This window comes from Ornithodoros turicata, chromosome 5 (genome assembly GCF_037126465.1).
Source record: "Ornithodoros turicata isolate Travis chromosome 5, ASM3712646v1, whole genome shotgun sequence".
Classification (NCBI taxonomy): domain Eukaryota; kingdom Metazoa; phylum Arthropoda; class Arachnida; order Ixodida; family Argasidae; genus Ornithodoros; species Ornithodoros turicata.
Genome location: NC_088205.1, coordinates 83,007,255 through 83,032,736, shown reverse-complemented (window position 1 = coordinate 83,032,736; position 25,482 = coordinate 83,007,255). Strand labels below are relative to the sequence as shown.

General features: G+C 46.2%; 2 protein-coding genes across 3 annotated transcripts; one reads left to right on the top strand and one right to left on the bottom strand.

The window, feature by feature from the left end:
- Positions 1–23,625, top strand: LOC135395026 (uncharacterized). 2 transcript variants are annotated; one of them, XM_064626199.1, is made up of 19 exons: positions 1–324; positions 3,779–3,919; positions 9,155–9,274; positions 9,667–9,827; positions 10,598–10,700; positions 10,766–10,817; positions 12,376–12,489; positions 12,909–13,016; positions 13,078–13,209; positions 14,092–14,211; positions 14,282–14,418; positions 15,025–15,316; positions 15,389–15,496; positions 16,027–16,159; positions 16,219–16,337; positions 16,693–17,581; positions 18,236–18,583; positions 19,262–19,629; positions 20,294–23,625. In XM_064626199.1, the coding sequence occupies exons 2-19, from the start codon at positions 3,822–3,824 to the stop codon at positions 20,927–20,929; spliced, it is 4,038 nt and encodes a 1,345-aa protein (XP_064482269.1). In that variant the 5' UTR covers positions 1–324; positions 3,779–3,821; the 3' UTR covers positions 20,930–23,625. The 2 variants fall into 2 exon arrangements, with proteins under 2 accessions (XP_064482269.1, XP_064482268.1); XM_064626198.1 differs by having other exon boundaries at positions 20,291–23,625.
- Positions 23,455–25,375, bottom strand: LOC135395029 (AN1-type zinc finger protein 2B-like). The gene is made up of 7 exons (XM_064626203.1): positions 25,174–25,375; positions 25,044–25,086; positions 24,563–24,734; positions 24,327–24,497; positions 24,150–24,217; positions 24,020–24,050; positions 23,455–23,656 (listed from the first exon to the last, which is right to left on the bottom strand). The coding sequence occupies exons 1-7, from the start codon at positions 25,226–25,228 to the stop codon at positions 23,618–23,620; spliced, it is 579 nt and encodes a 192-aa protein (XP_064482273.1). The 5' UTR covers positions 25,229–25,375; the 3' UTR covers positions 23,455–23,617.
- Between the last annotated feature and the right edge of the window lie 107 nt (positions 25,376–25,482).

Genomic DNA, 25,482 nt, shown 5'->3' with positions numbered 1-25,482 from the left:
TTGTACGCAAGCATGGCAAGCATCAAGGCCACGATCTAATGACCACTCTGACCAATGCTTGAGGAAGCGAGGGCTATTTTTACCTCTTTTAATACTTGCGCTCGTACTAGTCTCGTTGGAATAATATTCCTGCGTGCTCTGACACTCAATGACAGTTGTTGCATCCTTTTGCACTGATTGCACGCAGTCGAGCTGGGTTGTGTATGTTGTCGAACGTATCGGGTTTTACCGAAAGCTCTCTGTAGGGGATAAAAGTAGTAGTATAGATGTGAGTTGTCATGTCGAGATACTTCAACCCGTAGGAAAAAGTGGCTGTTTCATGCGGTGAGTGAAGTATTTGCTGATCTTTCTTTCACAGTTTTTCCGGTTCTTTCGACGAAATAAGTTTTCTGCTTTCTTAAACGTTCGCAGACGGCACAGCAAAACTGCGGTACAGTGGACGTCCAACTTGGATACGGAAGCATAACAACCTGTCGAATAGTCGAGTGTCAGCTGACATTCTCGTAATTTTTGTTCACAAACCGAAATGAAACACCGCTCAAAGCAAATATGCCGGCTGAATAAGCTATAGAAATTTGTGGTTCCGACCATTTCTACCCTCCCGTTCACAGTCGTGTTTCGTGGACCGCATTTCATCCGCCGGAAAGCAACGACGGCTCGAAAAATCTGTCAGGTGCGGTGATTTCTGACCGCCCTTGTTTTTATAAGGAACGCCCGCCTAGGAAATACTTTGGTGGGCAGTAAGGAAGAGGTCGGGTCATGATTCCCGGAACAAAGGTTCGTACGGAGCCTCGGAAACAGAAAGTCTTGAATTGTAAAAGGGGTCACAGTGATAGCCGAAAGAAACGAATAAAAAACAATGAAATAAAAAAAATGTCCGCTACCGCTACGCATCTTAGCGCGGCATTTAGCGTGCACATGCATCGCCGCAGGCTGCACGGTGTCGTAACGCAGCGAACAGGATTTCTCAGTTTGTTGTTGTCTCGGTATCCTTTGAGCAAGGACGTACTCTCGCAGACCACGAAACTTCCAAACGATATGTGTTTTCTGTCTAGCTTTTCCTGGAATTGCAGAAATCCAAAGTTAGTGTGAGAAACATGTCCCATTCCTTTTCTTTCTTCTAGCGTTGTGCGCAAGAAATTATTGTTTGTGTTCTTAAATTTGTTTGTCCGTCGATGTCAGCGAGTTCTGAAAGACTGCGCTATGTTTGACTCGAATGCTGCTGATTACTGCGCAATATGTGATATTTTCATTAATGGAAATCTGCTATCTGAACTGCATTTAGCGTAACGTAACTTGTGTGTGGACATCAGTTGCCTTCACCTGGGCTGAACTTAATGAACTAGAGCAAACGGTGCAAGTTCCTGCATTCGATTCAGGGGAAGTGCAGTCTTTACAACACACTTGGCCATTCGATTGGAAAATGTGCCGCGGAAATGCAATATGAGTTAAGAAAAACCTGCATCTCCTCCGCTGTCCGAGCAGTGTTTTGTGCACTGTAGAGCAGACAACGTGAATAGGGTAGCTGTGGTTGCCGTTGGTGTCTTATCAGCGATCTGATATATACCAGCAATGAATTTTATCAAGATAGGACCATGTTTGCTCTGAGACTCAATTAATATGACACAGTCGCTCAAAATCAGGCTTGCACGAGTTACTCCAAAAAAGTATTTAAGTTAAGGAACTGAATACCAGGCCAAAAAAGTAACTGAGTACGGTACTAAACACTCAACCTTAAAAAGTATTTGAGTAGAATACTAAATACTTATAAAAGTAACTCATTACTAGCTACTATTAAGTTATAATTTGTGAAATTTACTGTCAAACAAATGCAAACACTAACAAAGTGAAGACAAAACTGGATACTCGTTCGGACACAGTTTTTTTTTGTTCCTCTCGCGATACCATCTCGGTGCACGCTCTCCTCCGCGGACATCTCGCCTCATAATGTCGCTCGCGCGGATACCTGATGCTGCGCTCGGTGAAAAAGGCAACCTAAGTGTGCAAGTTAAAGTAGATCTATTGTTTTAATCAACCGTTCATTTCACTTAGTTGCATCTATAATTTTCCCCACTCACTATGTCCAAACTAGACGCTCAACCAAAACCGACAAGCTTAATCTTGTCTCCCCCACAAAAATTAAATGAAAATGGAGTAGCTTAGGTGTAACTTAAGAAACGAGTACAGGTTACTGCCAAAAAGTATTTAAGTTAAAATACTAAATACTTAACTTTTAAAAGTATTTGAAAGACACCAAGGTATTCCCAAAAGTACTTAAGATGAGTTACTTGAGTAGAGTATCTAAGTTATGTACAAGTCTACTTAAAATGTTGCGATACAGTGCATACGTCTGTGCTTTTCTATTCCTTTGGGCTCTAGTGTAGTTATCACAAGGGCAGCGCCTGTCATACACTCCTTTACACTGCCTGTTGCACTTTTCATGAATCGAAGACTGCTATTGTCGCCACACTACCTTATACTATATACCCTACGCAAAAACCGTTCCCACGTCCACCCGGCACAATGCGCGAAAAATTGTTTCCTATGGAAAACACGAGGCTATGCTGTTCCGAAATTGATATATATTCGTATACGTCATTCACACACAGTTAATACAAAAAGTTCATCTAAACTCGGTTAATTTTTATTTTGGGAGAGCAGTTGTGATGCAAAGGAATGAATGCACAAAGTTTTAAACTTTGTGGCTTTTAATGAATGTGGACGAGAGGAGGGGAGGGCGGGCACTGATGTTTGTCCGAGTTCTCTAAAGTGCACTTGGAATGACGCCAGACAAGCCCTATTGAATTACACCCTCGGAGGTCTGTGTTGGGAGCCAGTTCATTGTGCCAGTAGTTCTATCTATCTCGTTGAATTCAGTAGTGAAGTGTTGCATTGTTACGGTGATAGCGCCGCCCAGCCGATTATTACAACACCGTGCTTAATCCTTCTCCTCTCTCTCGAAGCAAGCAGTATACACATTGATAAGGAGATACTATTAGCTTTTATACTGATAATAAAGTTTTTGCTGACACTTTGATGCTGGGTGAAGCGTGGGTCTCTCACGAAGAATGCCCCCTTTGTCGTCGTGTGTAGGACTAGTGTACAGGGGCTGCTTCAGTTTGTAGATTAGATAGGGGTCAAGTCCAAAGATACTTTATTCCTCTCTGCTGCGTTACGAAACTTTTCGTAATTAGAGAATATAACCGAGTGATAAAACTTTGAGAAAAGTGGAACATTATGAACAAGACGAAACTTTGCGTTAAAAATGTCTATCCAAGTCTCGGTCACCTTATATTTAGTTACAGTTACATGCATAGTCATCCACTACACTAATTTAGACCGAATTTCTTTCTCCTGGGAAATGTCAACTGTGTGTGTGTTACTGTCTGAAGAGCATGAAATTACTTTGAAGATGAGCTTTGTAAATAGTATTCATGTCAGAGACATCTGCGTAAAGTGCATATAAAATTTCCGATTTTGTTTCATAACTGCTCATTTGCTGCTTAAGCAGGCCAGGATAAGTTCCTGATATACCGAGAAACCGCAAACTTTTGGTTAGAAAAAAAGCCTCGTACAGAAGTGTCTGACACCATTTAAGAAAAGCTGCTGTTCTGAAGTACCTGGACCTTCGGGTCGTTTATGGTGCTCCTGATCAAAAATATATTATTATTATTAAAGTACATCAACGTTGGCAAGAAAAAGAATTGCTTACGAAAAAATAGTGTGAGAATGATTGTGTAAAAGTTGTAAAAATAAATGATTATCTGATGTGTCTCAGGCAAAAGGTGTTGTTTTGATGGCGGCGGCTGACGGTGGCAGCCATGGAGAGCGAATCCTTCCTGGCGGAGCTCAACCAGCGGATCCGTCGTGGTTGCACGGCGCACCTTGACCCTAATGCAGAGAGGATCTACTACCTCAAGTGAGTACAACCCCTTGCAGAGGCTTTGGAAGCCCCTCACTGCAGGGGGTGCGATGAGGTTTGAAGCATTTCTGTATGCAGGAAAAGACTGTAATAGAACGATTATTTAATCAAGTGCGCCCCATTCTCGGGCTTATCACGAAGCAAACCAGACAATGAACAAATAGCAACCGGAATTAGCAAAATTTAGTGGCCGTGAATGTACACCTTGTACCCGATCCGCAAAAAATTAGGGCTGCAAAATGGTTTTACAGTATTTTGCGTGTATTCTGCTGCTCACGTTCACTCACTTGTGCCAACATTGATACTGCAAAATATTTCTCAAATGTCATCATCGTCATTTATCAGGCTGCGCGGCACACGCTCACCTTCGTGTATTCATTCTGCGGATAAATGTTGCCGAGACAACACGTATCCGTGTGTAGCTTTCTTCATGGTGCCGTGACCAGGATATATATGGAACATGTTTAAAGGGAAAGAAGACACTACAGGACAGCAGCAACCAAGGCTCGAAATGAGGCCGAGCAAGAGATGAGTCGTGAACGGCTCGTGAGTCTGCATCGGCAGCTGCAGGACATCCGAGCACTTCTCTGAAATCGTGATACTCAGACAAAGCCCTTGCTCGATAACGATGAATTCGACAGAGAGACTGAAGCTATGGTTCAGTGCGAATCGGAACTCGCGGATGTAATTGCAAGATTGGACTATTGAATCAACGATAATCGTACACTGGGCGTAGAGCTTGTGGTCAACGGGACTCTCTCACGCCTGAGACTCCTCTCTTGACTGATCGCACTCCGCAAATAGAACTACCAACGCTTTGGTTAGTGGTCTCCATCTTCAGACAGACTGCTTTAATTATGCTACAGCATCACACCAGCAGGTTAACAGGTACGGCATTGGTCAAGACACCTCAAGACTGCCAATGCCTGAGAAGGATGTGCAGCGAAATTGAGACCAATACAAGAAGCCAGACTGCAATCAGAGTGACGATTGGCTCATACTGTGCATTTCTTTGTCCTATCATCCTCTGTCACACCATGTATAGCAACAACGATGGGACATTGAAACGTGGCAACGAAAAAAAAAAAGGAGAAACCTTGGAGTTGGATAAGAGATGAAGAAATCGAGGAATACCTTGCCTGCAAAGGTATGAACTGGAAGTTAATCCCAGTCGCCGCTCCACGGTGGAGTGGTTTCTACGAGTGCTCAATGCGATCACTCGAGGAAAGCTCTCGCAAAACCAGTAGAAAAGAGGTTTATAGAATATCGGGAGGTTGCAACCACAGTCACGGAGGCGCGAGCGACATTGAATTCCAGGCCTACGGTGTACACAAATTAAGTTCCTCGGTTAGATTAGATTAATTAATTCAGTAATAAATTCAGTTAATTAGATTCCTCAGTGGTGTTCTCTCAGTAGCTTCGGTAGTGCTTTGGGCATGCGCTACAGTCCTCAGAGCCACTCGTGCGTGAAGCACTGCCAAAGCTACTGAGGACACCGCTCAGGAATTTAATTAACGTTCGAGCAAGCGGGCCCCGACTTTACAGATGAAAAGCGCTGATGCTGATATGAAGGTGACGGTGGGGTTGAAAATGGCTACGTAGAATGGGGCTGATGGTGTGGGGACCTGGGCCTTATCCCTGGTGCAGACATCATCCGAACTCGGCACTCGGAGTTGATGGCGAAGCTTAGGGCGTCACGTAGTCGGCGGGGCTGGGGGACTTGCTGCATTGTCGTCGTCATCTCTCATTGTCTGAACCTGTCTTGTTGTCCTGTGTCTCCATTGGTATCGTCGCTTCCTTATAAGGCTGGGACGTCGACTCCCAAAGTACCAGGGAAGGGTGTCAATAGGCCATTGTCGTATATCTCCGCACCTCCACCTAATGTTAAGCGGCGGAGTAGGTGCAAAAATATCGAAATTTTCGATGTCGATAAATATCGAGATCGTAAAAAAAAAAAAACTCGGTAAAATCGATTAAAATGTCAGTATTTTTAAAAGAAATATCGATATTTGAGAAGCCGTCACGCCATTACTTGAACAATAGGAAAAAGTTGCCCTCGTTTTATTATCTCCCACGCGTATTACCGCTAAGGCACGTGATGAATGCGGCGACAAGTAACGTGCATCACGAGGACCAATGAGGATATGTCCTCAATTATCGTGTGAGAAAGATTGGGGAATAATTAGCGTAATAATTTAGGTGAGTGCAGAGGATGTCGCCCTCTTCCTCGAGGACTGGATGTTTGCGAATACGGAGCCACGCCAGCAACAGAAAATCCTCGGTTTCGACTGCCGTGTACGTTGCGCGCTCGGTGAACTCGTTCGGCACGAAATGCAGCCCGGGACGATCCACGAACTTTTAGAAACTAACAAAGTTTGCCCCCTAACGTGCATCACATCTTTACAGGAAATATCGGCATCGTGTCGCAAAAACAAATCATGAGGGAGAGAGGGAAAAAAGCCGTCAAGTGTGGTTAATAAACTCGTTGACCTTCTCCTTTTTTCATATCCTGTCCACGCGGTTTTATCAGCATGCATATCGATATCTATATCGACGTAATATCGATATTTTAAAAGTATCGATAACGTCGCAGGCATAAGATATTGATAAGAATATCGATATCTTTCCATCCCTAGCAACGAGGCACTCGGGCAAAAGCGAGATAGAAGAATAGGAAGCGACCCTCGTTGAAAGCCATTCCATTTCGACCCTGGAGCATGCACGTGCGTTAAAGTATCCATTGTCGAATTTCGCTGTGCGCATGAACCGAAACCGAAACCACGCCGATTGGGAGCGCAGGGTGGACGGCGCTCATTTAACGTCAGAGTCACGTGCTTTGGAGCGATGGAGGTGATTGGAGTAGGTGCTCGTCTGCTGACCACCGCCACAACCTTTCCGACCCAGGTAAGCCTCCGTCGGCGAAGGTCATACGCTCCTGAGGCGCATGGATTTGGTTTCGGCTCATTTGCGTAGCGAAATATATTCCGATGGATAATCCACGGCAACCGCTCGTTTCGGGATTTTCAAAAAGATCGTATGACTTTCAACGAGGATTGTCTCCCATACTACTATCTTTTAGCTATCTACTACTTTAGCTATCTACTAGCTTTTGCACGATGTTCTCTAATCAAGTAATTGAGCTGCTAATTAATGAATTTTAGGTACCTAATTAGTTATAGTCTATGAAAGATCTAGTTATCGTGTCTCTAGTTATCGTCTAGTTACATACTCGCTTCATGTCCGCCTCGACGTATAACTCAGTCGCAAAAATGACATCTATTCACACCTTCTAGCTTCCTTACAAAAAATATGTTAAAAAAACTATTTGTATAGATTGTTGTTCATTCAACTTGTAATGTATAGTTGTAATTTTGTGTATTGCCGTCTAGGACAACGACGTTTTGTAGCAACGTTTTTTGCCAGCAACAAAAAGTGCAGATAGGAATCAGTGCCGTCACTAGGGTATGCTTCAACCCTCCTCCCCAATAATTGATCCCTTTCCATACCAGGCGATACACGATATACCAACAATATGGTAACACACGAATAAGAAGAAAAATCACGCGCTCGCAGAGGGCTGTGTGTTGTGGTCGCGCAGGAGAGAAAGCGGCGGTGCTGGTGCGGCGCGTCACACCCAGGGGCGGATTTAAGGGGTTGCGGGGGGCGACCGCCCCCCCCCCTCCCTCATACGGCTGTGTTCCCCATGTAAAAACCCTATCTCCTGGATGATGCTGTGCCGCAAAGCACGAAATTTCCTTAAGACCGCCCCCCCCCCCCCCCCCCACATGACAGACCCTTAAATCCGCCCCTGGACTCACACCCCTAGCGACGCCACCGGGTACGACTTACCCTATTCCACCAGTCATTGGTCAAGTTAATGCAAGAAGTGTCGACGTAAAAAAAATTAAAAACAAACGGTGACCCGCTTAAAAAAAAATTCCTTCTCACTGTTGTTTCGGATAACTGACCTCACTGCCGTTATCGGCAGTCTGCACAAGCATGGAAAATGAAACTGAATGAGCAGGTGGGGCAAATCCGACATGTGCCTTCTGTTTCTGGCAAAAAAATAAAATAAAATAAAAATTAAATAAAATATATCTATCGAAGTGGGTGTAAGTCGTGGCAAAGGTTCGCGGAAGGTAAATCCCACTGACCCCATAATTTTCGGACGAGCAGATTTTTCGATACAATTTTTTAGTACGTCTTCCTATGCCTTCCCATCTCGGGAAGGAGCTTTGACGGAGCTTCACTTGAGCTCGCTGGACAGCACGTGACGTCTGTCGCGGGCTTACGCGCTCAACTAATTGGACGACACGCCACGAATAATTATAGTAATAATTATAACAATTATTATTAATTAGGCGTGGTTGCTCCGTGTTTTGGACAAAGTGCAAACAATATACACAAAGAGGTGGGAGCTTCCAGGGAGCCGTCTCATCTGATGCGCTTTTATGTGCAGGAATGTCTCACCGATGGGGTCGAAAATAGCGTGGACTTCGTAATCCCCACTGGATACATGACAGAGACCGAGGAGTTATTAAAAAAGAGAACGGACACATTCCCTGGTCTCGGGTAGTCTCGGGGGGGTTTTACTGTCGTGTATTTTGGTCACCAGCTCGCTCGCTTTTGGCAGTTCTTGCCGCTCGGCTCGATATTTTGCTAACAGGTGATGTGATCCCCCTGGAGGGCGGCGGAAGGACAGGCACGTGCAGTTGCGCCGCAGGTCGCAATGAAGACTGGAGTCGCGGCTGGCCTGGCCCACGTGTGCGCTGCCGCCGCCGTGCTTTTTTTAAGGTGGTCACGTGACCGGAACGCTCCTTCCGCTCCTGCGAGAAAAGAAAGCGTTCGCCGACGATGTAATGGTAATGCTCCTCCGTGGATCGCGGTTTTTAGCAGCTCACCGCGGGTATTTAGTGGTGGGAACGCGCTTTATCGAAAGCGGCTGACATTCCACGTAACTTCTACGGCTTCCGCGTCCGAGCTTTTGAGTTCGCGCTCCATAAAAGCAGACGATACTCCCTCAGTCTGCGGCCATATCCTCGCATAAACAGCGTTGCCAAAAGAGTTTCTTTTTGATTCGAAGACTGGAACCTTTCGCGAGATGCGGCGTTGTGGCAACGAGTTAGTTTCGTTTTTTTTTTTGTTTTTTTTTTTAGAAATTAAAGAACTTGCGCTGGTGGAGAAGGCGGAAATGTGCGGCGAAACGGTATGATGTTTTGTCTTTTATTACAGCCATGAGACCAGAACGTCTTCGTGGCTTCCCCCCGTGGATTCGTGGAGTGCCACATGCACGGGACTGCCGTACGGCTGGGAAGCGGCAGTCGACAAGGAAGGCCGATCCTACTTCATCAAGTGCGTACACCTTCTCTTAGAGGGGCTAGGAGGGTTGGGCACTACCACAATGCCCTCTTGACCAAAGAAGTCCCGCTTGATGTCTTCTCTCCACCTCTTTTGTCCATGGTCATGCAGAGCCACTGTGTCGTCTGCTTCGGCCAATTGCCGCAGACAGCTTAAAACTCTAGATGAGAGTGGCATCCCATGTGGATAAAGGTGGCTTGTTTCCATGGCTACTGCCACTGAGAATGCGATTGGGGCGATTCCTAAGGAGTATATATTTACTTATCCAACATTCCCCAAGGTCCTTGTGGACATGTGTCACTTTTGTGTAGACATCGAGCTTAGTCTAGCTGACATGGAACGTGCAGCGAGTCTCTGACCGTATAACTTCTTGATTGTCAACGCAGTCATGTGAGCAAGACGACGACGTACGAAGATCCCCGCAAGGACTACGAGGAAGAACCACCACCCTGCCCTCGGGAGGTGGAACTCTTCCGCGATCCTCAGCTGGGGTTTGGCTTCGTCGCTGGCAGTGAGAAACCGGTCATAGTGCGCTTTGTTACCGAAGGTAAGTGCAACCACGTGCGTGTTTCATTAGTGACGCGGAAATGTTGTCTGCACTTGCGGAACTAGGAGTTGTGGGTATCTTTTTGACGTGGAAACTAGGGCTCGAAACAAGCTTTGGTGCCGCAAACCGTAATGGAAGGAAATTCGTTCTCCGACCAATTTTTCTGGCAAAAAAAAAAATTCTGACTTTTTGATTTTTTTGGGCAAAGCTATTAGAGAGGTTTAGTGTACTGCTACTGGGAGCCCAGTACGCTACCGCATCTACCAATATGGCTGCCTCCTGTCGTGGAGGTCGGTATAACACTTGGCTTTTGTGCACCGCGATGCTGCCACTGAAGATACCGGTGTCTGAAGCCCCCGTATAAGGAGTGCTCGCAATTTTATGGCAAGCATGACTGCCAACTATTACAATACGGTGCAATCCTGTTAATTCGAACTCGAAGGGGACTGAAAATTTGTTCTGAATGGAGCAGAGTTCCTAAAGTGAGCTGCTTTGAACGAGCGCTTGATGCATTGGAGACACGTCGTGGCTCGCTAGGCCTTGCTGCACGTTTGCGGCCGCGCGATGCCGGTAATATGAGAGGCTCATTCATTCCAAGCTATTTTATTTGTTTATTTATTTGTTTATTTATTTCAAATATACACCCCGAGGGCACATATTGCAAATGGCCCTTGGGAAATTGAGACTGGTTAGTAATTTGGTCCGATTCTATGACTCCTACGGGCCCAAAAAAGTTAGTCGGCGGCTGCAATGTAATTGAACCACCCTAGGTGGCCCCAGCGAGCACAAGTTGCAGCCGGGCGACCAAATCCTCGGCATTAATGGGGAAGACGTCAAGTCCGCACCCAGAGAGCACGTCATCGAGCTCGTCAAGTGAGGACCCCTTCGTGAGAACCCCTGCTGTATCTTGGTCTAACGTGCAACTCTCACTTTGACAGGTCCTGCCAAAGTTCGGTGAAACTCGTCGTCTGTCAACCTCACACCACCAATGTAAGTGGTGCCGCGTGGTGCCAATTTTGGGAAAATGACCGTATGAACAGTCAGTCAAAAAATGAGTGTAGGTCGTTTCAGTCGTGCTGGTTTTAGACACCTTCTGGCTGGTGCTGCACTTTGATGCAGCTCTACTCCATTGGGACAGTTGCTTTAATGTCGCTGTATATTTTTCATTCACTTATCTTAACTTTTTTCTATACGAACTACAGTAGGCATGAACCAAGGTATATTCCAGAATTCAGGGTCAGTAACACCCCTGTCACGCGGCAAATTGAATGGCATTTTCGGTGAATGACATTCGTACTGAATGTCATTCGTTTGTACTGTGTCGAGAGCTACACGAAGAAAAAGAATGTCCTTCGCAAATGATGACACTGCCGATGATCAAAAAACACCAGGGCCAAACATATGAAGCGATATACAGGTACATTTGTTGTATTTTTATTTATTTTTTTCGAGACTAGCGTTACATTAGGTTATCTCATGAAACTGTTGCGTTTTGGACGACGCTCAGTTAGCTCAAATCACAAGGAGCCGACTGGGAACAAAGGTAGTTATCTGGAAAACAGTGTTAAGCCTTCCTTCCTTTGTGTCAAAAGTTAAATTCATGATGCAATATTGCAATAAAACTTTTTATTTGTGTTTAATTTCTAATGGTTTATCGTTGTTTTTGCTGCTCGACGGTAAAGTGAATGAGCTGCTCGAACTCATTCGTGTGTAATGCCATTTGGTTTCATTGGGTGACACGGGATGGAATCCCTGGGGAATGACATCTAATTTGCCGTGTTACAGGGGTATAACTTCAAACTGTATCTAGTTACTACTTTTGGTTAAAGTACCCGTAAAATAAAACTAACTAAGTTACTCGGCAATATTTTCGCCGTGTCAGTTATCTGGTGCCATTTTGTCGAGGCTTCAAGTACACTGCCATTTTTCCCAAACAGGAATTCTCTTACGCAGCCAGGATAACCTAGACTAACTCCCACCGTGCTGTTAAGGCCCACGAGAAATCCTCTGATTATAACATTGTATAACTATGCTAGGACAGTAGAAGGACAAACAACGGACATAACAGGAGTAGGCAAGCTAGCTGATGCTGACTTGATGAAAGATGAAAGTCACTGAAAAGGTTAGCCAGCTGTAGGACTCGAACCCACATCTTCTGGATGTCCTACAGCTGGCTAACCTTTTCAGTGACTTTCATCTTTCATCATTAATTTCTTAGGCAAATTGAGGCTTTGTATGTATTTGTCCCTTCTATGTTGTTCCAGCCTCAGAACATCAGTTCTTTCATGCTGACTTGATGTTAACATTGCCTCGAGTTTGAGGGAAAACACAGGACTGCGTTTTACCTCAAACTTGAGGCAATGTCAACAGCAAAAACAGTTTTGAGAGCTTCATTTGTTGAGCTTTTTTTTTCCCTTAGAAGGTAACTGTAATGTAACTTAGTTACTTTTTTTCTCAAGTTTCTTACCCCTGACTGCTCAGTGTCTTGTTTCTCGTTCGAGCCAAAGTTTCAGTGAACGCTGCGTAAAACTAAGTTCCTCTGATACAGACCACCAGGAAGTCTGCCCTCCTGACGGCTGCCAAGAAGGCCAAATTAAAGTCGAACCCGTCACGGGTTCGCTTTGCAGAGGGTGTCGTCATCAATGGATCTCCGCTCTACTGCGTGAGTTCTTCTTCCGTAAGATATCATCGCTGTCCGGTAATTGCTCGCATTCTTACGCGAAAGCAACGAACGTAGCCGACCCGTACTGTGGTCGGCACACTGTTTCAAGTACACTGACGAGACACTGTTCCGGTAGCGGATGAATTTTCTGTAGCCAACTGCGGCTCACGATTTAATGATATCGCGGCACCAGGTGTGGCCATGCCATCAATGTGTGGCCGCTTTTTGCACTGCCCGATGCTTGCTTGCAAATTGAATCGAGCGATGGTAGGATTCAGGGAAAATATTTTGCGCTTTGATTTGTTTTGTAATGGCAAATTTGCGTGGTCATTTTCTAGCAGCTTTATTTGCCAGATTCTGAGCTGCAGTGTTGTCTGTAGAATAGACTTGGGAAAGTATCGTAACTGGCCTATTTTCAGCCATCAACGTTCGAGTCGTGCGTCCCCTTCATGCCGAACGTGATGAAAGTGTTCATGGAGAATGGCCAGACAAAGTCTTTCAAATACGACAGTTCAACGACGGTGCAGGTGATTTTCTCTTACCTCCTCTTGCGTTGCCACGTTGCAATGCCCATGTGTATGTGTGCAGGATGTCCTAAACTCGTTACAAGAAAAGCTGTCTGTAAAGTGCATGGAGCATTTTGGACTCGTAGTGGAACACATCAAGTCCGTCAGGAGAAACAAGCTGACCCTGCTCGATCCCAAGGATTCTCTCGCAAAGGTGAAGCCGCTTTAGATTTTTGTTTTGGCCCTCTTCTAGTCGAGGCGTTTCGCTTCCGAACGACTGGTGATTAAGAATTGCACTTGGGTTCATCTTTATTGGTTTGAGTCTTTTGAAAAGACGCAGGACACTGGCTTGAATAATGAGGAAAACAAAATTTTAATGGTAACATTTCGACGCCTATAAGGTGAAACAAAAAGGAAAGCTATCTTTTTTGGTTTGAGTCTGTTTGGAAGTCTCTGTACAAAACAGTTTCATTGTTATTGTTATTCACGCTCGATTTAATTAACAATTTCACATGTTTTTTTTTTTTAATCGTACTACGATTGCTGTTTGTAGCAAAATACAATGTACCACAAATTTGAAGCAGTTCAGTTGAGTTTTCTCAATTCAAGCAGAGGTAAGTGCAGGTAACATTGACATTACCCCCCACACCCACACAGTACCCTATGATCCACGACACTCGCACGCTCTTATGGTCCGCGACAGCATCTTGAACCACACTACTCGAAATAGGTGTATCCATGTCTGCGCAGGTGTTCAGTATATCTACACATCCATGATCACTGCACTTGTAGAGAAAAAAATTAATAAAATTTTTACTTCTGAGCGTACAAACCGCTTAAAAACGTTACATCATCTAAAGACTTGGAGCCACAGCAGTTAATGGATGACACAATTTGATACGTCATCTTGGATTCACTGAGTTTTCACTGAGCACGTGGTTTTTTATCCGCGTCTTATCTCTGTGAATTTTCGAGTCTCCGTTGCATTTCCAACTGCAAGTGATGATGCCACGCTGAACCGAGGCTAGAATTGTGCACCTCTAGTCGTGTGTGCTGCTGCGTCAGACACATATATCGCAGACGTCCCCTCTTGCAGATCGCCGCTCGCCCTGGTGCGCATCACCTGCGATGCCTGTTCCGTGTTGCCTTTGTTCCCCTCGATGCCTATGACCTCCTCCAGAAGGATCCTGTCGCTTTTGAGTACCTTTACGTGCAGGTAAATGGCATACAAGCTATTGTTCTGGCACAAAGACATTGATCGTGGACTCACTCATTTCTCGATGCAGTGTTGCAACGACATGGTGCAGGAACGTTTTGCCCCTGAGCTCAAGTATGACGTGGCATTGCGCTTAGCCGCCCTGCACATCCAACTGCATGCACTCTCTAGTGGGATGCAGGGAAAAGTCACCATCAAGTCTGTAGAGTGAGTATCGCCGATGCCCGAGAAAATGACGGGTATTGACAATGTATTGGCAATGGTTGTTTTTAATTATTCATAATTTGGTGAAACAATTCTGGAAGCTGAAAATTTTAAAAACAATTTTTAAGCTCTCTACACATTTTTGACAACAATTTGGAGTCTTCTGTTCCTGCAGTATACTATTTAGGGCTTCGTATATGGGCATAACCCCCCCCCCCCCCCCCCCCCCCCCCCCCAAAAAAAGAAACTTATTATGAACTTGCAAATGTGCAAGTTCAAGCACCAGTACTAAGCACTGTGCACTCAGCTGAGTTGCTCGTGTTCATCTGAAATCTGAGGAGCGCTCTCACCTGATATCGCCTGATTCTGATTTTACCCTGGTTTAAAGCCATTACAATCAAAACCAGATTTTTGCACACACCCCCCCCACACACACACGCACAATTTAAAAGAAAAACATAACACTCGAAAAAGCAAGGGCCTAAGTATATTTTACGGAGTGGAATACGTACCTACTTAGTCTCAAGTAACCTTGTGTACAACCAGCACAAAACATCACCAAAGCACACTTACCACCGACGAATCGAACAATACGAAACTACGTTTCAGACGAGAATGCGGCCTGAAGAGGTTTGTGCCAGCATCGTTACTGGAAACCATGAAGCGCAAGGAGCTCCGCAAACTGCTTGGCCACTACCTCAAACAGAACCAGGCTCTGAGTGCCCCGGGCCAGAAGCAGCTCACGGCACTCCAAGCCAAGCTGCACTACCTCAAGATCGTCGGGGAGCTCCCCAGTTACGGGGCCAAGTGCTTCTCCACGCTTGAATCTGAGACTGCCATCTTGGTCAGCCCCAAGTTCGGCCTCAGCCAGATCAATAACGTTCGCAGCAACGTGCCTACGGTGGGTGACTGTCAACATGCGGTTTTTCGATGCTGAGCACGTTCCGATTTTCTTTTCTTTTTTTTTTTTCAGCAACCCGCGACGTTGGCACATATTGCTCAACTGTCTTCACTGGTTGTCAGGAAGGACGATGACATGTCATATAGTATAGAGATCAAAGTCAAGGACCCTGATAAAGAGGTACGCTCTGACCTTGTACTTGTTGGTAGACTTGTCTCGATAGGTTTTGATGCTTGCTCAATTATAATGCGCAGCATTTTCTTGCAAATGCACTCGTCGAATGAATCCCATCTGCGCAGTCAGCTTGAAAGAGGCTTTTAATGACTAGTCTGACCGTTGAATCTGAAAAATTTGCTCGAGTTTCAGCCCTCAGACAGTTTTGCTTTCAGTTGTCTGGGATGAGAGTAATCCAGGGATAATGCCCTGAGTTTCGGAAACATTTGGCTGGCATTATACTAACACCATCATTTCATGTTGCAGTAAAACCTGTGTGTAACAATGTCTGCGGTTATCGCGAATTTGATCGTTATACGCCGGATTTCTCTGTAGGACGGCTGACATAAGTGAGAGGGAAATTCGATCAGTGCTGCCAGATCATAGTTGTTTTGCATTTGCGGAACACTAGCAGTTTTGTTTTGAACAGAGCACCTTGTGTCTCTCTCCTTCCTGATACACAGGAGGAACTATATGCAAACATTGTTCTTGCACAGAGCTTAAAGTTCTCCTTGGAAGACAACGAAATGGCAGAACTGGTGTTCATCCTCAAGGGCTACCATAAGCTTGTGGCATCCAGAGATCTGCCTGTGGACTGGGAAGTGGAAGACACTTGGAAGATGGATACAGGTGAGGGATGCATAAACTTACACCAGTGGAGTCTGATTGGAATTCCCCCCCTGTTGCAGCCCCTTGCTTCCATGGTCCCCATGTGGTGTGTCCGTCACCCTGGAGTTACCCTCCATGGAGCTGTGCCATGCCCAGCATAGACTTGTCTCATCCTCCTCCTCCATATGTACCTTGTGAGGTGAGTGCTAAACATTGGTGCGTTAGTAGAATTCACAGATGGAGAAGGTGCCTTCGAGAAGGAACCAGTTACATTATTAGAAATGGATAAAAATGGATTTTACTGGGCAAAACACGAGGCTTTAAATAATCTAACGTATCTTCGAAATAAATTGTAGTGACCCGTAGATAGTAGCGACACTTCACAAAATAAATGTGCACATTGGCACGGGTGAACATGCCCAGTGTTGAATGACTCCACTTATGAAGCTTTCTTACCCCTCGAATGTATGACCGCATTTCGGGACCTTTGAATGCAATTAACCCAATTACCGATATTACGAGACACTCTCAATTTTCGTAACCGATTCTCGCAGCTTCCCGATCGTGGCATGTCCAGAAGCAGTTCAAGGGAGCAGTGTTCTCTTACGTCCGTGGACCACAACATGAACGAAACGGGCTCCACCGTAGCCGGTGCTCAAATTTCCTTCATTAACCACCTGTCACCGGATGCACCGTCAGAGACAAAATCTGATGACACGCCGCCCGTCGTCAAGTTCGATATAATGGATGATGATGACGAGGAGGAGGAAGAGCAAGATCAAGAGCTCGTTGAGACCAAAAATAGCCAGGTTCTCCGCAGAGTGTCCGAGATGAGGCGCATCGTGTCCACCGCGGAGAATTACCTTTCGGAAAGGAAGATGAGCGACACCGCAGAACCTCGACACGACCGACCGGCTGAAGCGGAGATCATCCCGGACGTACAGGGCCAGATCAAGGCGGCCGACTCGCTGCTGCTGTTGACGCAACTCGACGTTCAAGAAGCTGTCAACGATGTCACAGTTAGGGGCGGAGCAGAGAACGAGTCTCCGTCGGAGAGCGACACGGATAGCTTTGGCACTCCAAACCAGAGTCCGTTACATCGGGCGTCGCGGCTGTCAGGCGCGATAGAAACAGCGGCGCCGCGAGCCCGCAGCGGATCCAGCTTTGGGTTGCATAGTCCGGATGTACTTCCCGGTCTGGGTACGGGTGACAAGGAGCTGTTGGAATTGCTCAAGAAGCTCCAGTCTAATCCAGACGTTCAGCTGCCCTTTGCGGAAGGCACCCTGTATCTGGATCCGGACATCATCGACCTCACAATGATCCCTCCTCCGATGACTCCGGACACGGATTTGTGTGATGCTCCGGGTGCCCCGGAGGTACCTCCCACGTTGTTCTTGGACAAGAGGCCTTCACTTAGTGAAGAGAAACTGGATCCTGAACACGGTACGGAAACCTTTCCCTCAATTGTGATTCGCATTTCATTTCAGAAACGCACGCGGTATCTTAAGCGGCTCAATACCGTATTGTTGAAGCTGTGCGGTACGCGTTGGCTAGAAATTCAAAATTTCCGGAAATTTTGAATCGCTCGAATGGTTTTTTTTTTTTCCCGAAACATCGGAGAAAAATGGAAACAAACAGGTTTATTTCTGAGTCGAAGCATTGCCGGCCAAGCCACAGCATACAATGAGCTGGAAACTTTAGTAGTGTTCACGCTCTAGGCATAAATGCGGAGCAGAGCATCCCACGAGACTGCTGTCACACTCAGCGATAGGTAATCGGAACATCCCGTCCACTCCGACAAGAACTCCAACATCTTGTGAACGCGATGGCGATCGCTCGGAGCGGCCAGACGGAACTCTAAGTTGGTGGTTGTTGGCGGGTTAGAGGCACCCAACGCACTTTTGGCGTGTTGGAACGCGTCGAAGGCACGAAAATTTACATTTTTGAATTTTGTCGCCCGGAAATTTCTGGCTATTTTTCCGGAGACGAGGGAAAAAAACAGAAGAAAAAAACTGGTTCTCCCCAAAAAATTTGTTTCTTTTTTTGGAAATTTGCATCTACAGCGATGTCTTATTGCCTCCTCTTTCTTACCCTCAGAGGAACATGTAGACTCTGCAAGAGTCGTGGCAGAGCTGGACAGCCTATGCAATGCCCTGACGGAACTGCGCAGTTCCAGCGACAACGCGCACTATCGAGCCTTGTTCGAGCACCTTGGCTGTGAAGACCTGGATTCGTTTATTGCCACGGCAACCATACCACCTCCTCCCGAAGGGTCTCACCACTGCACGGTGGATGAGTCGGATGACGACATTGCGTCCTACATCATCCCCCCTCCGCCACCTAGCTGCAACCAGAGCACAGAAGTGCAAAACCAGGTGTTGGCCAGGTTCCAGAGGGCCTCGGAAGACATCAGACGGATAATGTCCACGGAGGAGCCAGGCGGAGGTAAACGAATAAATCGGAAACTTTTTAGCAGTGGTGGCCACTAGCTGCTTCTACGGTAGTTTAACTATAACTACTAACTACTTCGTGATGGAGTAGTTTAACGATCAGTTCAACTGCCTTTCAGGGAAGGTAGTTAAAACTACTTCTTTAACTACCGCAACGTGTTTTAACTACATTTATAACTACTTAACGTTGTCCATCAACACTGATCCCATTCTATAGTGTTCTCTGACACCTAAATATGAATCACAAGCAGCGATAAAAGTGAAGATTTAGTACGCATGCACGGCACAATTGCTCTGCACCTCCGTTCTCATCAAACAAGTAGCTCGAGACAAAAGTCGGAAGCACAATCGTGCCGTAAAGCTGGCGGCAAAAATCGGAAGTAGTTGGCGCTTGTAGTAACCTAACTACTGTAGTTAACTACTGGAAATTGTAGTTTGACTACTAGTTGCCACTACATTTCTGCAAGTAGTTGCGAACTACTTTGTAACTACAATCAGGTACTGGCCGTCACTGCTTTTTAGGCTCCGCTCGTTACTGTCGTGATCTGTCTCGGACATCCTCGAGCGATGGGACCTTGTGATGGGTCCCGGCGTAGCTAGACCACAGCGTAGATGGGCAGTTCCTCGACATCCGTCGATAAGATACATTTCTATTATTTCTTCCACCACCAAGATACGTCTCGACACTCGGCAGCGATGGAGCCCCCTATGCTGGAGTCCCTGAAGGTGTGCGATGCCCTCACTAATGGGGGATACAGTGGGCTTCTAGTCACGGACGGGGAGTCTGCAGAACTGGACGAGTTTCCACAGAGGGACGTGGGCCTCCATTACACGGATGTTGCCAAGGCCAATGGTAGCATGGACAAACCTCAGGTGCCCCCCAGGTTGAAGAAGAGCACGGTGAACAAGAAGGAACAACGTTCAGGTAGCTACGACGAGACAGAAGCTGCTCCGCGGGTGGCCAGGTCTCTGTCGTGGACCAACCTTCAGGGTCAGGTGCCTCAGAGCCCTAAGGCGAGGAAACCCCCACTCCCCATACAGGCAAGTCATTCCCTGTAGGCATTGCTTGTCATTACAGACTGTGAAGGACATTGTCCATGTCTGCAACAGACGGCTGAATGTATTTGCATTTTCGACGCTTTCACGCGACTCCGTAGGGCTAGTTTGTTCATCAGCCAGGGGTGGAATTGTGCCATTGTGCGCCATTGCGCCAATTGTGCCATGCTGCACAGAGTCGCATTTATTGCGCCAGCGTACGCTCAGCAGACAAAACTACGCCAAAATGTCTTTCGTAGCCAGGCAGTCGTGATTTTAGCAAACGCACCGTTGTTGTCGCAAGTTTTAGTCTCTCGCTGGCAACCCTGATCCAGTACAATCCGATGTTAGTTGAGCTAAGCTGATGTAGCTTGCTTGCTTGTTGCTCTTATATGCTTGTGGCTGTGTAACTGTTTTCCTTGGTTGTGTCGTCGACATAACGTAGAACAATGAGCAAGAGTAAGTGGCAACTAGTTTTGCAAGTAGTGCTCTTTCAGCCGTTAGAGAATATCGTGCGATAGCCATTCTGCTTTTCAGAACAAAATACAATCCCACTTCCCACCCCAGCTGAGCTATTTTTTCTCTCGCATGCACGGCCTTCCTGGCCAGAACATTTAAATCCTGCTTTGGACCTCTATACCAACTAACCTCAAGTTGTGGCACGCAGCAGGAACAACGTGGCCTCTCCAACAGCAGCTCTCCCAGAAGACTGCTGCGTGTTGGCGGGAGCCCCCAGCTGGTCCGGAAACGGAGCCCCGCCCGCAGTGCCTCCCTCGGACGTGCAGCCGGACGCGCCCTCAATGGCTTTGCGCCCCTGCACCCTGCGCTAAACTGCCTCAGCTTGCCACACAGCGATGTGGCACCCTCGACGTGCAAGGATGGGCCATATGCCCGTGCCCAGCAGGAGGTGTACGCGATGGTCATGCGCCTGGACCAAGTCGCGCAGACGGCGCCGGTTGTGGTTGCTGGCCCCGCCTGCAAGGAGGCCCTACTGGCAGAATCTCGACAGTTTGTCACAGCGTCCAAATTGTTCGTCAAAAGTGCGACCGAGGCCTCGGACGACGCGTTGGACCACCTGGTGACCTGCGTCGCCCTGTTAGACCGCATGTTTGCGGCCGGAGAGGTGTTGGTGGTTACGAGACCGACGCTGTGCGAGCAGCTCAAGGCCGTTGCCCTGGCGTACGCCAGAACTGTGGGCACGGCCGGGTGCGGAGATGCCATGTCGTCCCTCATGTGCCAGGCAACCGACCTGGCCTCGGCACTCACGACACTTATGAGGACTCTGCGTTCAGTTGGATGCCCCTAGGTAGGTTCAAGGTCTGCAGTTTGGTGAAAAAAAAAAAAAAAAGATTGGGTGCGTCTCGTAATTCGCGCGATGGGAGGAGCGCCCGGTGCGACACCGAGGGGAAAAAAATACGTTAATAGGCGCGGGGACAGACCTGCCGAGGATGATGCATTTTGCACCAGTATAATCCCGTTGGCGTCGTGTGCTTCATCCTACATTTTTTTATAATGCCTTCGATGTACACATCCACTATTCAGATCTTACTTTGCCCCCCCTCCCCCCCGACGCATGCATGGTGACTTCTTATGTGGCTCAATGGCTAGTCACGTCCACCCCGGTGACAGATTTTTTTTATTTTGATCCCGATTTTGGAATCTCACGAGATCCTCAAGATTTTCTTCCAGATCTCATTGGCTGGAGTTTGTTTGTATCATACGCATAAAAAAAACTTGCTGTTTGATCTCACCCCGCGGGACAAGAAAATTACGCGAGACTGTGTCGGGGTGTGCAGAAATTTTTACGCATTATTTACACGATTTGAATGGCAGCAGTTAACTTTAGATTTAGCTTCTCAACCTTCCGCATTTAGTGTGTACAGATGCCACGTAGCGCATTGTCGGAGCTCCAGCTATATTTCCGGCGCAGCTAAAGACTGCATTCTCGACCACTTAAAAGAAATAACCCCCTTCGGCTCATAAATGGGACGTATCCAGAGCTTCGGAGCGGATGCCTGCACAAAAGTAGGAGGAAAAGTGTTTCAGCCAATATTTCTTTAAACGTCTCTGCATTGGTCAGGTACTGGTGGCTTATCTATTTTTATCTTTCTCAGGAAAGGTGCAATGTTGGACAGCTTGAGGGCACAGAGGAAGGAATAGCGCTTTCTTTTAGCCCATTCCACATTAGTAGCAAAAGTGCAACTCCTTCTGCATACTTAAAGGAGCATGGAAAGACTCGAGAACAAATATGCTCCCTTGCAAAGCAATTTTCTCAGTAAATTTGCAACTCCCAAAAGAAATATATTGTGCGTGACGGTTCCCTAAGGTAGTATGCTCTAGTCTTTTACATGCTCCTTTAAGTAATATGCCACATTAACTAAACTTATAATAACAAGAATTAAATATTTGTTTATATTAGGCGGAACAGCGGGCTACTGCTTCAATGCTGCATTTATCGATTCTTACTGGGCCGGTTGAGATGCACCTACGCAGAACAAAGACCATTCGCTGTGCACGTCTTCATTTCGACAGCTTATACGAGATACAAATAACGAAATTGAGAATGAATTCAAATATGTACATTAATTGAACGAGAATAATCTAAATTTAATGGAACGAATTAAGTGTTTGCCTAGACGGCGGAAAAAGCTGTCATCCGCGCGCAGCGCATGTACACAGCGAAACAATTGGCTGTCGGAATGCCGTCACACCGTTTGACGCGTGCCCATTTTCTTCCTCTGTACCGTCGCTCTGGGCCACCGCTTTTGTTCCGCCAACGATGTAGCCTCGTTTTTAACTGCAGTCTTTTTTTTTTAGAACAAATTGGTGCAAACGACATCTGGAGGTGCTTTTTTAATGCTAGGGTATGCACCAAAGGTGTGCAACGATGATACTCAACCCACTCAGTTGTGCTTTTTTATTGTGTCACGCAGTTGCCTTTCTTTGTGGCTGCCACGTCGTGTCCCACATAAACAACCGTTTATGACAAATATCCAGAGAGCAATAACCTATTTTTTGGCCACTTTGACATTATGTAGCGTTTAGGAAAGGGGTCACAATTTTTTGTCTCAACCGCAGACTGCGCCCAGCACGAGTAGAAACCCCCCTCTCTCTCGAGTGACGTTTTATTTTAACTTTTTGCGGGTATTTGAACAGTACCAGGATGCAACTGTCAATCTTCCAAATCCTCTGTACACATATTGAGGAATAGCTGTGCAGGAAGCATTGGTGCGAAACACATTGTGGCTAAAGAAAGGAGCTCAGTGCCACATGTCCAAAAAGTAAGCAGTTTTTAAGCAGTCGAGAAAACTTATCAAATGTTACTACCAGAACATACAGGGTGTTCAAAATTAAGCTTTCACTAGCACTTTATAAATAGGCGAACAAAAGAAAACTGGTGCTATTTTTCACGTTCCTTGAGTAAGAAATTAATAATTAGCAGCACCCGTTTCTTACACAAGTAGCGTAACGTTGTCATCCGGTTTCCTGTCATCGCTGTGTTTGCGTAGCGCTCGTGAAAGCTTAATTTTGAACACCCTGTATACCGTGGGACACTGGTAGAATTTTGTACGGTCTTGCGCCAAGCCCACGGCCCAGATACAATTGACTGTCACGTATTGGGAGCTGTAAAGGTTCTCAGCTACAGCCCATATTTGTTTGCTTCCATCGAAGAAGTCGTAATAGTCTTAGTGCAGGGCTCTGTCTGTGGGTTGCGGTTTTGAGGAACAATCTGAAAAGGAACAAGAAAGCGGCAACTATTGTTCGCAAGGTGCGCATTTTTTATATACTACCGTCTTCTCTTCCCCCCCCTTGGGTAAGGAGAAACAAATCTCATGGACACATGTGTTTTATTACATGTTTTTACTCTCCAAAATAAACTTTCAAGCCATGTACGTGGACTACAATCGTGCCTATTCAAACATGCATAAAAGTGGTAGAAATGTAAATAAATATTTCTTTGCTACAAATCTTGTAAAAGAAAATAAAAAATGTGCTAGGACACTGTGCAGTTCTTGTCCTGATGGCGATTGTTCTGCAAAAGACAAAGTGCTGTTTCAGTAATTGGTTGACGTAACCCTGTTTGCAACAAGTGCCTCGACAACGTCCGCTGACGGACTCTGTCAAGTGCCTGAATTTTGCTGCATCTACGCAGTTTAATCGAACAGCCTCCAGGTTAACCCTTTAAAAAGCAAACCCAAAGAACGGAATATTGTATCCAAGGTACAAGAAGTTAATAATGGTAACAATACTCAGATATAATGGTCAGATTTCATATTCCCGTCGATATCATTATACATAAATGGGTTCTGCCGCAAGAGTTGCGTCATGTTAAAAATATTACATTTTGCCACGTGAAAATAATATAATTAAAAATGGCACACAAATATCGTCCTACCTGGACGGTTCTAGTCGTGGCCTGTCTTGTCCTGCGACAAAAGTGATTTTATTTATTTATCTACATTGCCGAGCCATTACAATTGATAACCACACTGTTCAAAAGAGGAACAATAGCTTGTCGAGAGTACCTGTGTTGTGGATGGTCCATTTCGTACAGGGACTGTTGTAGAGCTAATGCCAAAGCCTCGTCCTCTTCCTGGTAAGAAAAAAAAAGCTTGGATTTTTTTTTTTGTTTCAGCCTCTTAAATGATAGGATAAGTTAAGTGGGACTGGCATTAAAATCGCGCGAATGACGCAAATCAGACCATGGTACACGTCCGGGTCTTCTGAGGCGGGCACGTGGGGACACGGGTCGCGGGCGAGCAGTTGTGATCGTCTGGATGTCGATGTCTGAGGCAGTGGTTGCGTCTGCACCGGTCACATGTCAGTGGGATCAACTCCTTTTGCTTACAGCCCTTGACAGCGCAACGGTTCCCCTGCGATTAACATCCACACCGAAGCTACATCAGTCTCGACAGAGTTAGAGTCGTTGAATACAAACCTTCTTCTTTGAGTTGTCTGCTCGGCAGTCACGATCAAGGTGATCGCTAACGGCACGGTCTGGTGGGTCGCCCCTGCGTCCGGGTACCGGGCAGTTGCACAGAGGGCAGACGGGAACCTGCATGTCCACACTCCCGCTGCAGCCGTGTTGTGCATACTTGAAGTGCTCCTTGCTGATGAAAAACGGTTGCTTTTGAACGGGATTCATACACTAGGAACCACACGGCGTTGCTCTGTGATCCAGAACTGGCGCTATATAAATTTCGGGTAAAAGCCAGAGCGGTACCGGACCCCAAGCCACACCGTGTACACAAAGAAAGTGTCTAGAATACTTCTCAGAAGCGCTAGAATACCTCTAGAGAAGAAAATTTTCAGCATTAGTTCCACAAACCACAGTTCCGGAAATGGTTCAGCGTTCAGCCAGGATTTGTTTTGGGTGTGGCGAATTTTTGTAGGTGAATAAGAGCAAGACATGATCTTACCAGTATATTTTCTTGCAACCGTCACATTTTATTGGCAGGAAGTCTGGAACGGCCGTGGCAGTACATAAGGTATGACTAGTATGACGCAGCATTTTGATAAGTTGCGGCTAACACGATTTAACACACTTACCCAGTCTATTGCAACTCACTTCAGAGCAGTGCTTGCCTAAATCTGGAAACTCCATTGTCCTTAATTACTGTTCGTGAACTTGCCGACGTGACGCAGAGTCAGATTCACCAATTTTTCTTCGTATACTACGAGAAACTGCCCGAAGCACTCATTAGGCACATTACTTTTGGTCGACACAAGCAGACGTCATACGCTTTGGTGACGTAATGATGACATGACGTAGCACCAACTTTAACTCGATTTTATCGGTATTTAGTTACACTAATCGTATAATTATGTCTAATTTTGAATTGTTAGAGCTGGATGCCT

What these genes read in the sequence shown, in the direction of transcription:
- LOC135395026 (XM_064626198.1), top strand. Translation starts at nt 3,822, where the DNA reads ATGGAGAGCGAATCCTTCCTGGCGGAGCTCAACCAGCGGATCCGTCGT. An exon ending in GAGAGGATCTACTACCTCAA is followed by an intron (nt 3,920 to 9,154) that starts GTGAGTACAACC and finishes CTTTTATTACAG; the next exon opens with CCATGAGACCAGAACGTCTT. An exon ending in CCAAGGATTCTCTCGCAAAG is followed by an intron (nt 13,210 to 14,091) that starts GTGAAGCCGCTT and finishes CCCCTCTTGCAG; the next exon opens with ATCGCCGCTCGCCCTGGTGC.
- LOC135395029 (XM_064626203.1), bottom strand. Translation starts at nt 25,228, where the DNA reads ATGGAGTTTCCAGATTTAGGCAAGCACTGCTCTGAAGTGAGTTGCAAT. An exon ending in GGTTGCAAGAAAATATACTG is followed by an intron (nt 24,735 to 25,043) that starts GTAAGATCATGT and finishes GTTTTTCATCAG; the next exon opens with CAAGGAGCACTTCAAGTATG. An exon ending in ATGGACCATCCACAACACAG is followed by an intron (nt 24,051 to 24,149) that starts GTACTCTCGACA and finishes CTTTTGTCGCAG; the next exon opens with GACAAGACAGGCCACGACTA.